This window comes from Carassius carassius, chromosome 26 (genome assembly GCF_963082965.1).
Source record: "Carassius carassius chromosome 26, fCarCar2.1, whole genome shotgun sequence".
Classification (NCBI taxonomy): Eukaryota; Metazoa; Chordata; class Actinopteri; order Cypriniformes; family Cyprinidae; genus Carassius; species Carassius carassius.
In genome coordinates, this window is record NC_081780.1 from 13124172 (window position 1) to 13136279 (window position 12108).

The 12108-nt window shown below is 37.6% G+C and overlaps 1 protein-coding gene across 2 annotated transcripts; it reads right to left on the minus strand.

Moving 5' to 3' along the window:
• Positions 1 to 400: 400 nt before the first annotated feature.
• si:dkey-159a18.1 (sortilin) lies at positions 401 to 11735 on the minus strand. 2 transcript variants are annotated; one of them, XM_059511277.1, is made up of 22 exons: positions 11415 to 11735; positions 10577 to 10639; positions 10285 to 10361; positions 9881 to 9983; positions 9241 to 9408; positions 9076 to 9149; positions 8819 to 8865; positions 8526 to 8662; positions 8306 to 8389; positions 7757 to 7817; positions 7024 to 7179; positions 5256 to 5353; positions 4423 to 4522; positions 4170 to 4341; positions 3874 to 4067; positions 1894 to 2086; positions 1702 to 1818; positions 1479 to 1605; positions 1122 to 1228; positions 909 to 1026; positions 602 to 777; positions 401 to 567 (listed from the first exon to the last, which is right to left on the minus strand). In XM_059511277.1, the coding sequence occupies exons 1-21, from the start codon at positions 11637 to 11639 to the stop codon at positions 763 to 765; spliced, it is 2436 nt and encodes an 811-aa protein (XP_059367260.1). In that variant the 5' UTR covers positions 11640 to 11735; the 3' UTR covers positions 401 to 567; positions 602 to 762. The 2 variants fall into 2 exon arrangements, with proteins under 2 accessions (XP_059367260.1, XP_059367261.1); XM_059511278.1 differs by lacking the exons at positions 401 to 567; positions 602 to 777; positions 909 to 1026; positions 1122 to 1228 and having other exon boundaries at positions 1524 to 1605; positions 1696 to 1818.
• Positions 11736 to 12108: the final 373 nt, after the last annotated feature.

The following is a 12108-nucleotide window of genomic DNA, read 5'->3' on the forward strand; positions in this document are numbered from 1 at the left end:
GCAATGGACAGAAAAACTTCAGGCAAAACGATACAGTAGTATAGGCTACAAACTTTATAATGAAATTCGTTTATTTTATTTCACTATATTTTATTTCCTATAAAATGAATTTTGAGTCAGATGGGTGAAGATGTGTGAGAGTCTGGTTCATGTTGGTGTGTAGTGTGGTATGTAGTGTGTGTTTGTTAGTGAGGAGGTGTGAGGTGAGTGTAAGCCTTTTGTGAGGTGTGTGGTTTGTTTGTTTTTCAAGACAGACAACTGTTTTGTCTCTTTTTCTTTTGACATCTGTCTGTAATGGTATATATATATATATATATATATATATATATATATATATATATATATATATATAAATGTGGATGAGAGGAGGAGCATAAATAATGCAGATGTTTAAATGCATTTTAATTTATTTACAATTCAAAAACTGTAGATTGGTCTATTTGAAAATACATAGTCCTAAAGCTCAAGGAGGATTGCCAGCAGCAGCCTGAGGGAATATGAATGATTCCAGTGCAAAAGACAGAGAGGGTGAAAGTGAATTCACTCCTAATGAATATCCTCTGGTTCCTGTATGAGACACCGCATAAGACAAAACAAGAACCTGACCGCAGCAAGATATCATTTGCCTTGGTCTGAATAATGCAGTTCACCATTATTTCCAAGCATTTATTGTCCAGTCACAGTGCCTGGGTCATGAGATTCATTTGAAACTATTCACACTTGTCTGCAAAGCCTGGGTGGTTCCCATTGTTTAAATATTGTTCATTCAATGAGATCCTAAAGAAAAAAAAGGATAGAAGTCAACAAGCGAATATGAAAATAAATATATAATCAACTATAAATTAATAAACACAGCTTAATACGGTGGACACAGGCGAGGATAATATTGTTTGATTCATCAAGCTCACATCATCGGAGTCCTCCTGGACCTGGAAACCATTTAGTTTGCCATTGGGACTGTTCTCATTGCTAACACACAGATCATCATCTTGGAGCTGCAGAACCGAAAAGTGATAAGCAGGTGACCTGCAGGGGGCAGAATTTGACCGATAGAGAATCTGGCTTGATATAAATTGATATATGAGAAATAATGACAATCAAGTTTTATCTTACGACCTTACCTTTCCCTGCAGTTTATCCTCTTTGAAGTGATTATTAAAGCTGAAGTAATAACCAAACCAATGACCCCCACACAAGCACACACCACAATAAGAACCAGCATTCCTGACTGCAAATAGAAAGACAATTACAGTAATAAATGTTCAACAGCCATGTTTTTTTAATGTATTCTTTTAAATGCGCTGATTGATTTATGAACGAAATTCATATTGATTTTCAGAAATACATCACTCTTGCTCATATTGGCTAAGCAAACTATTTTATGATCTTTATTTTGTAACATGCACGATAAGTGATTTTACTTCATTTTTTGGCCACTGTATAGTGAATAATTATTGTCATAGAAACAGGCCACTCACTGATCTTTTAGCATCCAAATTTGAGGAAGTTGGAGAAGTTTCATTCCCACAAAGCTTTTTAAAAACATCTTCTTGTCTTGGAGGCCTGACACCCCCCTCACATTTATCACCAGGAATCTTACGATACCTGTTAAACACAGTGGTATAATTATAACAGTGAAGTGTATGTATGTGTGTGGGTATTTATTTGCTATATAGAAATCTAGATGCATTTCACCATCACCCTGTATTCTGCAGATCTTCTAGCTCCCCATTTAAGCAAAAATCCTTGGTTTGATTCAGGAAGTCGGGTTGTAGGAGACACTCCGAGGTGTTTTCATGCCGATAGAAACCGTACTCGCTGTTTACAGGAGAGATGTTCAGAATACACTTTTGTTTGTTCACAAGCAGAAATCCAAACCTATATTTTTCCTACCACATGTAGTCTTCTCTAGTGCAAGGACATGGACGCTGCTGCCTGCTGACCACATATCCTCTCCCATTTCTACACGCTGACAGTTTCTTGAGTCTTCTAAACATCTCTTTGTAGCCCATGAGGCATCCGTCTGTTTCTGGGTCAGAGTCATAGCCAGAGTGCGCCAACCACTGCACATAGTCCTCTTCTCCACCTAGGAATAGACATGATTTGGACAAACTTCTAAGACTAAATATTGCATTGTCACAATTGTGGTACAGATATAAATGATATTGATGATTATTGAGTAGTGGGAGCAGTTACATCAATTTTCTACGCAATCATAGTCATCATTTTTACCTAGTAGATGATAAAATTGGTGAAAAAAACATTAAAGAAGATACTTGAACTAGGCTATCAGAGACTTAAGCCAGTGGTCAAGCACCTATCAGCAACCCAGAACACAGACAAACTTTATTTTTTTCCTTCTTGAGGCAGTGACATAAAGCTGATGGGTTTATGCTGTTGAGGATATGTCAGGCTGTCATTGATCATCTGTCGGCCTATTGTTTTTTTTTGTGTGTTTTCTGCACTTTTGGCACTAGTCGGACCCCCTGTCAGAAGCTTTTACTCCACTGAGCATGATAGAAGCTCAATGATAAGAGAGATCACTTCAACTGGCTATTCAGCTTAGTGAACCAGTGCACAGGAAGAAAAACGGAAGCGATGAAAGCAATCAAACTATGAATTTAAGTGGACAAAATAGTATGCAAGCACTGCTTTGTTTAGGGTTTGTATATCCAGAGTCCTAGCGATTACCATTTTTTTCCAGACTATACGTCGCACTTTTTTTCATAGTTTGGCTGGTCCTGTGACTTATAGTCAGGTGCGACTTATTTATCTAAATTTATTTGACATGAACCGAGAGAAATGAACTAAGAGAAAAAAATACCGTCTACAGCCACGAGAGGGCACTCTATGCAGCTCAGTTCTCCTGTAGTCTACCCCTAATAAACACAGAGCGCCCTCTCGCGGCTGTAGACGGTAATGTTTTCTCTTAGTTCTTGACTCTAAATAAATGCGACTTATAGTCCAGTGCGACTTATATATGTTTTTCCCCTCGTCATGACGTATTTTTGGACTGATGCGACTTAAAGTCCGAAAAATACGGTCCTGTTTTCCATTTTGAATGATGAATACAGACTACTGCCCCCTGCTGGTATGGAGAGTTATTTCCTCTCAAGTTCAGAATGTATGTGCTAGCTGCCAGTTGCCTGTAGTTTTTGCGGCGTTCAAGTGCAACTTTTTGGTTCAGGCGCAGGCTGCGTGAGGCGACACCTAAAGTCGGCTTTCTTCACCATTGTTCTTTGATGTCAATTGATCCTTCGCAAAGACTCGTCCACCTTAGTTACTGTTGCTACGTCCGACAACCCATGGCACTCTCTCATCACACATCATGTTCTCACTCAGTGAAAAATACATCATGGAGCAAAGAGGACACAACGTGCTGATGGACAAGTCAGAGCAGGTTACTTCTGGTATGAAACAAATATTCAGCTTTCAAATTTGGCCTTTTTTTGTAAGAAATTCAAACAACAAATGCCATTTTATGGCTCTTTGATGTGTCGTGACAGATCGCTGTAGCGCCTCAATTCAAGAAGCATGTGTACCAATCATCTCTTCCTCTTTACTAGTTATATGGAATAAACATGAATTAACATCAGAATGTATCTTGTGTCAACTACAGAAAGACATCAATACGCACCATTTTTCAAGTTCACACATATTATAAAGTTAATCTACTCTCCTGTCTGGTTAGTTTGTTTGTTTGTTGGACGAAATAGCAGATTCAGCAGTACAATTGGTCAGACAGTCAGCCAGTCAAACTCGCGAAGGATCAATTCTACATTATTCACTGATTTGTGTCTGAGCTTTGATGATTTAGCATGATACTTATTACACTATTTGAATTCTGCCCATAATTCTTGAAACGTTTCTTACATTCTTTGGTGAGCAGGTGCTCGAAGTCAATGGTGACAGCCACCCACATGGGCTGATCGTCATCGTCTGGGCGGTAGCCGAAAATGCTGATATTCATTGTCTTAGTGCCCGGCTCAGATGCCAGTCCTGCTAGGAAGATCGGGTGGTCTGTAAAATTAAATACATTCCAGCACTGTCCTTCATCTGTGGAAAACCTGAAAACATTAATATATGACAGTGACCACAAATTAGATGTTTGTTCTTTCAGAATGAGAACAATGTGTTATACAACTGCAGGGCAAGTGATAGTGTGTTACTTTATTGAGTTGATTTGTCTGTCTCTATGCGCCTCCACGGCCACTATCAGCCCTCCAGAGTCCAGGATGCTATAGTGGTGTGGTCCTCTCAGTGTCCCCCACCAGGTGTAACCTCCGTCCCCAGACACGTACACATCCGGCCGAGCCGCTGAAATGGAGTCACCGACACTACCTGCAGTGACATTTAATGTTTTGACACGTTTGAATGTTAAGTTGTGGAGGTTGTGGAGAGATAGTTGGTAGGGGTTAGTACCATGAGCGATGACCAGACCAATGGCGGTAGGTTCAGAGAGAGGCAGCATGGGAGTGATTCCACTGAAGTGACTGTGCTCTCCGTGGATATGTAGGTTACACTGGACAAGGAAATGGAAAAAAAATCACACACATGCATTTACAGTGACATTTAAAGTGGCCGTAAAAAAAATAAAAAATGAAACCTTACATCCAACAATCCAATCAATAACCAATGTACAGAACCAAGTCACCACCTTGGTTTTCTTTTTCTTTTCCAATTAAGAAATTATACTCAGATGTATGTCACAAAATGGAGGAAAGATCTGTTGCTTCGTCTGTTTCATTGATTTGAAGGAAACCAAAATTAGTCTTTTAACTTGAAGGGCTAATCTGTATGCTAAAGTATTGATAAACATTTTAGCAGAAGATGCTAAATGGGGTGGTGTTTGTGCAGTGGATAAGACACATGCCTTTGGTGTGAGAGACCTGGGTTCGAATCCACTTTGAGACACCAATGTGTCCCTGAGCAAGACACCAATGTGTCCCTGAGCAAGACACTTAACCCCTAGTTGCTCCAGAGGCGTGCGACCTCTGACATATATAGCAATTGTAAGTCGCTTTGGATAAAAGCGTCAGCTAAATGAATAAAAGTAAAGTAAAGAAGATGGAATAATTTAAAATTGCCTTGCGTTGAATGTAATTATGGCTACTTTTAAAATCTTGAATATGTTCTTGCCCAACTTCCTGTTTAAACAGGAAACACATCAACAGAATGTGGTTAAAAAATGGTACTTATAGAAACTTTAACTTTAATAAAATGCAATTTCTCATCACTTAGTCCTCAGTTGTTACCTTTTTTGAGGTTTCTGGACAGTCCACATTCTCTGGCTTCTTCAGAAATCTCCATCTTCCACCTCTGTCGAATGTTATGACTGAACGAATGCGTCCATCTACAGCCCAACAGGAGTAAGACATCTTTTAGTGATGACATATAAACATATTAAATCACCAATACAATCGTGATAGTTAAAGGGATAGTTTATATGAAAATGGGAACTCTGTCATCTGTCAAATTTTTCATCTTTGGAAAAACTACTTTTTTTCAGAGGTTTGTCACTTAAACATTGATGCTTCAGAAAGTGTGTAAAATAAATTAATATACATTAGTTATAATCAGGGCTTAAAAAAAAATCCAATCGTTCACTACTCCTATAAAATTATGTTTTGAGAGGAAAAAAAAAACAAGTCATGTAGGTCATAAGTCATGCTCATTTTGCATTTTATTAATAGGCTACATTTATAAATAGAAATAATGTGTTAAAATGCCGGTAAAGCAAAGTGTTTACAAACATTATAAACATCATATATATATATATTTACATATATATCATACATAGGCTATCTATGATAAACACAGTTATTAGTTTCCTTCTCTCCACAACAAATCCTCTAAAGTTAAGTCTATGCATTTAAGCTATAAAAACAAAAATCCCAAAACATTTAAGGTGAAACTGATGCCTAGCTCGATTGGTCGCAAAATATGTTGTATCTGTGTGCGCGTGAGGCATTGCCATTGTGACTTAAGTTACCTATGAATGATTTACAGCTGAGTGTGGGAATTTCACGTGTTGGATGCATCAGCATCACATCTGCATATCTGAATTCCTGATTGTTTTTTAAATATTAAATGGAACGATAAAATAAAGTTTTTAACCGTTTTTAACTGAATTTTTTTTGTCAAAATTTCATTCGTTTCCGGTTTTCGTTCCTTGAACTGGTTCAGAACCCTGTGTATAGTACATTATTTTAATCCAAATCTTCTGGAGAGACACAATTGCTTTATATGATGAACAGATTTAAGGGAATAATTCACCCAAAAATTTAAATTCTGTCATTAATTTATCACCCTCATGTTGTTCCAAACCTATAAGACCTTTTTTTCATCTTCAGGATACAAATAAAGATATTTTTGATGAAATCCGAGAGCTTTTTGACCATGCCCACAAATGACAGTCAAAACCCATAAATGTAGTAAGTGCATAATAGTCCATGTGATCATTGGTTCAACGTAACGACCAGACGCTATGAAAATAGGTGAAAAAAAAGTAAGAAAAATACTTTATTCAATGAACATAGTGTTTCTGTGTTAACAGCGCAAGGTTGTGGGTTTGATTCCCAGGGAAAACATGTTAGGTAAAAAATGTTATCCTGAATGCACTGTAAGTTGCATTGGATAAAAGCGTCTACTAAATGCACACATTTAATTTAATTTAAAAAACACAAGCACTGTGCATAGTTTACAAGCAGAGGAATGAACATTTACATCGTCAGTTGCGTTGTTGTCTATACAGGGTCAAAAACCTCTGGGATTTCATTAAAAATATCATAATTTGTGTTCCGAAGATAAACAAAGGTCTTATGGGTTTGGAACGGCATGAGTCTGAGTAATTAATGACAGAATTTTAAAAATGTTTTTAAAATTTTTGGGTGATCTATTCCTTTAATTTAGGATTTTTAACGCACATACATAGAGCACATCAAATATGGTACATGGAAGCTTAAATTTCTAGGTGAACTAACGCTTAAGATAAACTAAATTACATGAAACAAGTGTTCATACCCTCCTCCAGTATGTTGGTGAGATAGACCCCTCTCAAAGATGTAACGTTTGTGAAATCGCTCTTCCCCTCCCCGCCGAACAGGTGGCGCTCCAGAGACTTAGAATACAGGATTCCACGGTCATCCGAGGTGTAGATTGTGCCAAAATATGTGTCTTCTGTAAGCATGTGAGATCACATCACATACAAACACTGCTGACACATCTTTCTCTCAGACGAGATAAGAGATCACCTGCAAGTCATTATTATTCACACACATACATAGCAAACCCATCTAACCGGCATAATGTGACAAAAGGGGAATCGAACATCCAATGAGAAACAGATCGACATGTAATAGGCATGATGGGAAATAAGATAACCCTCGAAATGAGCCATAGACTGTATGTGATGCATACATGTAAATACAATGAGGGGTGTATTTGTGTGTAACCTCCAAGGCCTGACTGAAATACTACACCATCCTCACTCTTATCTGTTTCTAGTGATCATCGCAGCACAAAGACCTCCAGACTCGAAGATGAATAGCGTACATCACACTGACCTAAAAGAGCCTAGCATTTTGCGCAGAGACATTCTCTGATATGTCAGCACAAAGTGGAACTCGCTTGACAAGTCCAGCCTCCACACTGTTAAACTGACAGCAACATTGGTTGAGCTGTTAAATAACACTGATACTTTTCTTTTACACCTCTCAAAGGATGGAGAAGGAAGTTGAAAAGTGTGAAACAGCACCTCCAGGGTTGTCCACATGCATGAAGATCATGTCTTCGTCACCGTCCAGAACGGAGTAGAACTGCAAGCAGACATCAAAAGTGAGTCAAACAGTATCACACAGCTCTCCACTCAAGTTTGAGCTTGTGACAGGTTTTTTTCTGCCAAATCAGCAGGACCAACTTGAAAGGGGAGTAATAGCACAACTCTCAAACACCCCCCCCCCCCCCCTCCAAAAATGTTTTTTATGAAAGTAGAATAATAATACAAAATAAATACATTTTATTATATGAATTAACAATAAATTAATAAATTATTATATTTATTTTATATATTATTATAAGTGTTCAAACTTGTATGTTATTAAATTTTTTTTTAAATAAATTTAATTTAATCAGTTAATAATAATACTATTAATACTAATAATTCTGGAATTTTGGAATATATATATATATATATATATATATATATTAATTACTTACAATTTATTAAAAGTAATTAATGAAAAGTAATATTTTCTTTTTGGTTTTTTTTTATTAGCGTGTTTAAACCTTTGTGTTTTATCCACACCTGCTCTGTAGTTACTGATGGTAGCTGAGCTTTTCTGAAATGGTCACCCTGGTCTGAGGACACATAGATGACACGGGGAGAGCCCTGTAAACACAACATGTCATAAATTAAGCATGCTTTGATGATTCTTACAGGAGGGAAAATGAAAAAGGGTGGGCAACATGGTGTGTTCATGTGGGTGAACACATGGTTGAGTGTGCATGTTGTCTGAGTTCCACACCAGTTTTTCCATGACAGAGGTAAACAGGAAGCCACCGATGAATCCGAATGAGAAGATGTTCTTGGCGATCGTGGTGAAAGTTTTGCCGACATCCTGTGTCCGTCTCAGAATGAGCTCGCCTCGTCTTGCTGCCTCCACTAGTTCAAACCCAATTACCATTTAACTGATAAGCGTTAAATTGAATGTCCAATTTTCTCAGTTGTACATGAAAATTTATGTCAAAGAATATCAGTCTAATGATTTCTTAAGTGTTATTTAATGAAAAATAAAAAAAAACTGTTGAAATCACGTACCAGTTCCTTTTGGGCTGGAACTAAAAAAAAGAGTGATTCCAGATCCCCTTGAAATGAATAAAAAAAGGAAAACTGAATTTAAAAAAAAATTAAAATTTAAAAATTCATTATTTTTTCAAACAGATGACATTTATTCACTATCTGGTTGAAAAATGTCATAAAATATATATATAAATCAAAAGATATTAAAAAACACAGACATTGGAAATCTTTCGGTTCTTGTTGGGTTACTCATGTCACCCTGTTATTGCTCTCACCATGTGAACGTGTGAACTCCTTCGTGAACTTTAGACCAACTGTTCCCAAAGTCTTCTGAGAGCCATAGCCCATCCTGAAGAGAGAGAACATCTTAAGTGTCAGCTAATTAAAAATACAATAATGATGTGGCAGAAACGTTAATCACCTCACAAAACCTTACTCACATCAATGCTGATGACCACAAGGTATTGTGGGTCCTGGTAGTGGAACTGAATGGCCTGTGCTGGATGGAATGGGAGCTGCACTGATCTGAACGTCACACCAGCATCCATTGACGTAAAAATAACTCCTCCTGGGCTTTCAGTGAAAGGCAGGTTGGCTGTTAGAATCACCTGTAATGGGACAAAAAGTGATATATAATTTAGCTACTTATAAAACAATATAGTACAGAAATCATGAAGAGGTGAAATAAAGTGTAGTTTTTAGAGTTGATGATGTAAGTTAGTTCCAAAGAACTAACACACAGCCAGATAATAGCTTCACACCAAACCCACTTCAGAGGAAGTAAAACAAAACAAAAAAAGCCAAATTGCATGTTGGGTTTTAACACAAAGCACTTAATTGTCATTAGCAATGTCTGTTATTAACCCTGAGCTGGCTTAAGACAGTTTTAAATGTCATGGCCCCTTCTGTTGGGACAGAATCTCTGTGGTGTCAGAATGTAAAATGTTGTCACATATTGACAACTACATATAATGACAAAGTTACAATTATTATTCTATTATTATTATCAGTTATCAGAATTAGCTAAAACAAGTTGACTTGTGACTTTCTCAGAGATAAAGCCTTAGCACATTTATTTACCTGTTGAGGGTTCCCGGGTCCAGCACTTATCCCAAAGTCACTCTTTATATATGTGTTGTTAATGGCATGGGAGACATCATGAAAAGATTTTCCATAGTCTTCACTAGAAAAAGATAGTAAATCGGTAAAGAAGTCCAAAACAGCTGGCTAGGCCAGTAAAAGGGAAAATTTCTGACTGCTTTGAGATCAGTATCTGTGGCTGTGTAAAAGCCTGAACTGGCCACATTGGTCTACATTAGTTGCCCGGTCATGTTCAGCTCCAACCCTGATCAAACTTGATAATTACAGACAAATATGTTTGGAGCAGGGCTGGAAGTGAAGTCTGCAGGTCGTAGATCTCCAGGAAAAGGATTGGACACCTCTGGTTTACAGTACATGTTATTGGTAGAAATTGCACCACTGACCTCCTATAAAGACGCGATGAACCGCCTTCATAAAATGAGTCAGAGGGAGCGCTGAGTGTGGAAAGAACCAGGATTACCTGAGATGGACAGAAAAAGGGTTCACACTACCCCTGTGTAATTCCTTTATAAATATACATATACCCTTTAAAGTGACTGATTATGAATGAATACCACATCGTTCATCCAATTTTTCAAGACAATAACCTTAAAACAGATAATTTAGATTATCTTTTATTATATTAATTGAGATAATGATTAGTAATATTTAGATGATTTGGCAAGACTGACTAACCCCAGTTCCGTCTCCAACCCATGTGAGGGTAAAACTGGATCCATCATCACCATGAAACCCCGTCTAGAAAAAGACCAGAAGACAGAGTTGCACATACTTGGTCGTCGTGATTTTGCCAAGTAAGACATGTTCCTGAATCAACATCGTTGTTTGATCCTGGATTAACATTACTGTCCAAAAATATTGACTAAACCCAATCCCTACCCCTAAACCTAACCCTACCCATAATTTATTCCTAAAAATCAGTGTGAGCTGATTTACAAGGGTGTAGAAGCACCTAACCCTGATTGTAATCCTAAAACCGATATTCTCAGAAGAGTTATCCCTCAGTTCTGATTGGTCGATTGGAATGTTGTCCCAGGATCAACAAGGATGTTGATCCAGGAACATGTTGTAATTGTTGAAGTAAGGACCACCCCTAAGTGGACTTTCATTTTCTGGCTTTCACTTAAAGGGATTAAAAAGTAAATAAATAAATAAAATTACTCTTCATAGTGTTGTTCCAAAAAGTCCTATAGGACTTTTATTATTATTATTATTATATTAAAGATATATCAACAGCATTGTTTCAGTTTTCTATTTCAGTGACCAAAACACATTGGACAAATAAATAATAAAATGTTATTACTAATTTAATTTTGCTACTGCCAACTATCAGTTAAAATGCCTAACTGTTAGTTAATAGAGAAATACTTTTAGCGCGACTGTAACTGTTTGTGACTATAACATTCAGGTAAATTGGGTCACCTTCTGACATTCATCTCAATGTCAAAAGTAAACGCCACAATAAAATCAATAACTTGGATGGAGTGAACTACATTCAGCATCTCGCGCTCACCTCGTGCGTGTGGCTGAGCAGAAGCGCTTGGTCTTTGGGTGACAGTGGAGACTTGCACGCCGTGAAATGCGCTTGTTCAGTCCAGGTGTCCCGTCTGTGTCTCGAGTGACCGCGTGGAGTCCGAGAGAAAGTCACTGTCCTCGCGCTGCGTTTCCCGTGAACGAACGCGTCCTCACCGAGGACCAGTAAACACGCACTACCCAATGCGAGCAATGTCCAGTTCATGACTGTAAGACAGATAGGAAGAAGCAAGTTTCCTAATGCCTCAGAAGATGCTGCGCAGGAGGAGGAGTGAACACCGACTCGACGCAAACTCTTCAAGGTAAGTGTCCCAAGGCGATGTGAGCTGCCTAGTCAGCATTATGGCTAAAACAAGCCAACATTTTGGGACATTACAGACGTGTACAGGGCTTTTGGGCAATTGTAATTCATATTTTTTGTAAATTTATGAACACTTATGGCTTTAAAGATACGTGTCAACACACCCTTATAGCCATTCATAACTATCTAACGTTTTGGTACTTATTTATATAAATTAGTACGTCTTCATTTGTACGTTTTCGAAGGTTTTGCTTACATACCACTGTTAGGTTTAGGACCTCACGCTTATTTAAAGGCTATTCTCATTTTGTTTTATAGGAGTCAAATCGTATAAATTATTAAAAACGTAAAATAGATCAGTTTGTGCGAGCAG

Coding starts and splice junctions, on each gene's coding strand:
- si:dkey-159a18.1 (XM_059511277.1), bottom strand. CDS start 11,639: ATGAACTGGACATTGCTCGCATTGGGTAGTGCGTGTTTACTGGTCCTC. Junction 10,362..10,576: donor GGGTTGGAGACGGAACTGGG/GTTAGTCAGTCT, acceptor TGTCCATCTCAG/GTAATCCTGGTTCTTTCCAC. Junction 9,150..9,240: donor TTGTGGTCATCAGCATTGAT/GTGAGTAAGGTT, acceptor CTCTCTCTTCAG/GATGGGCTATGGCTCTCAGA.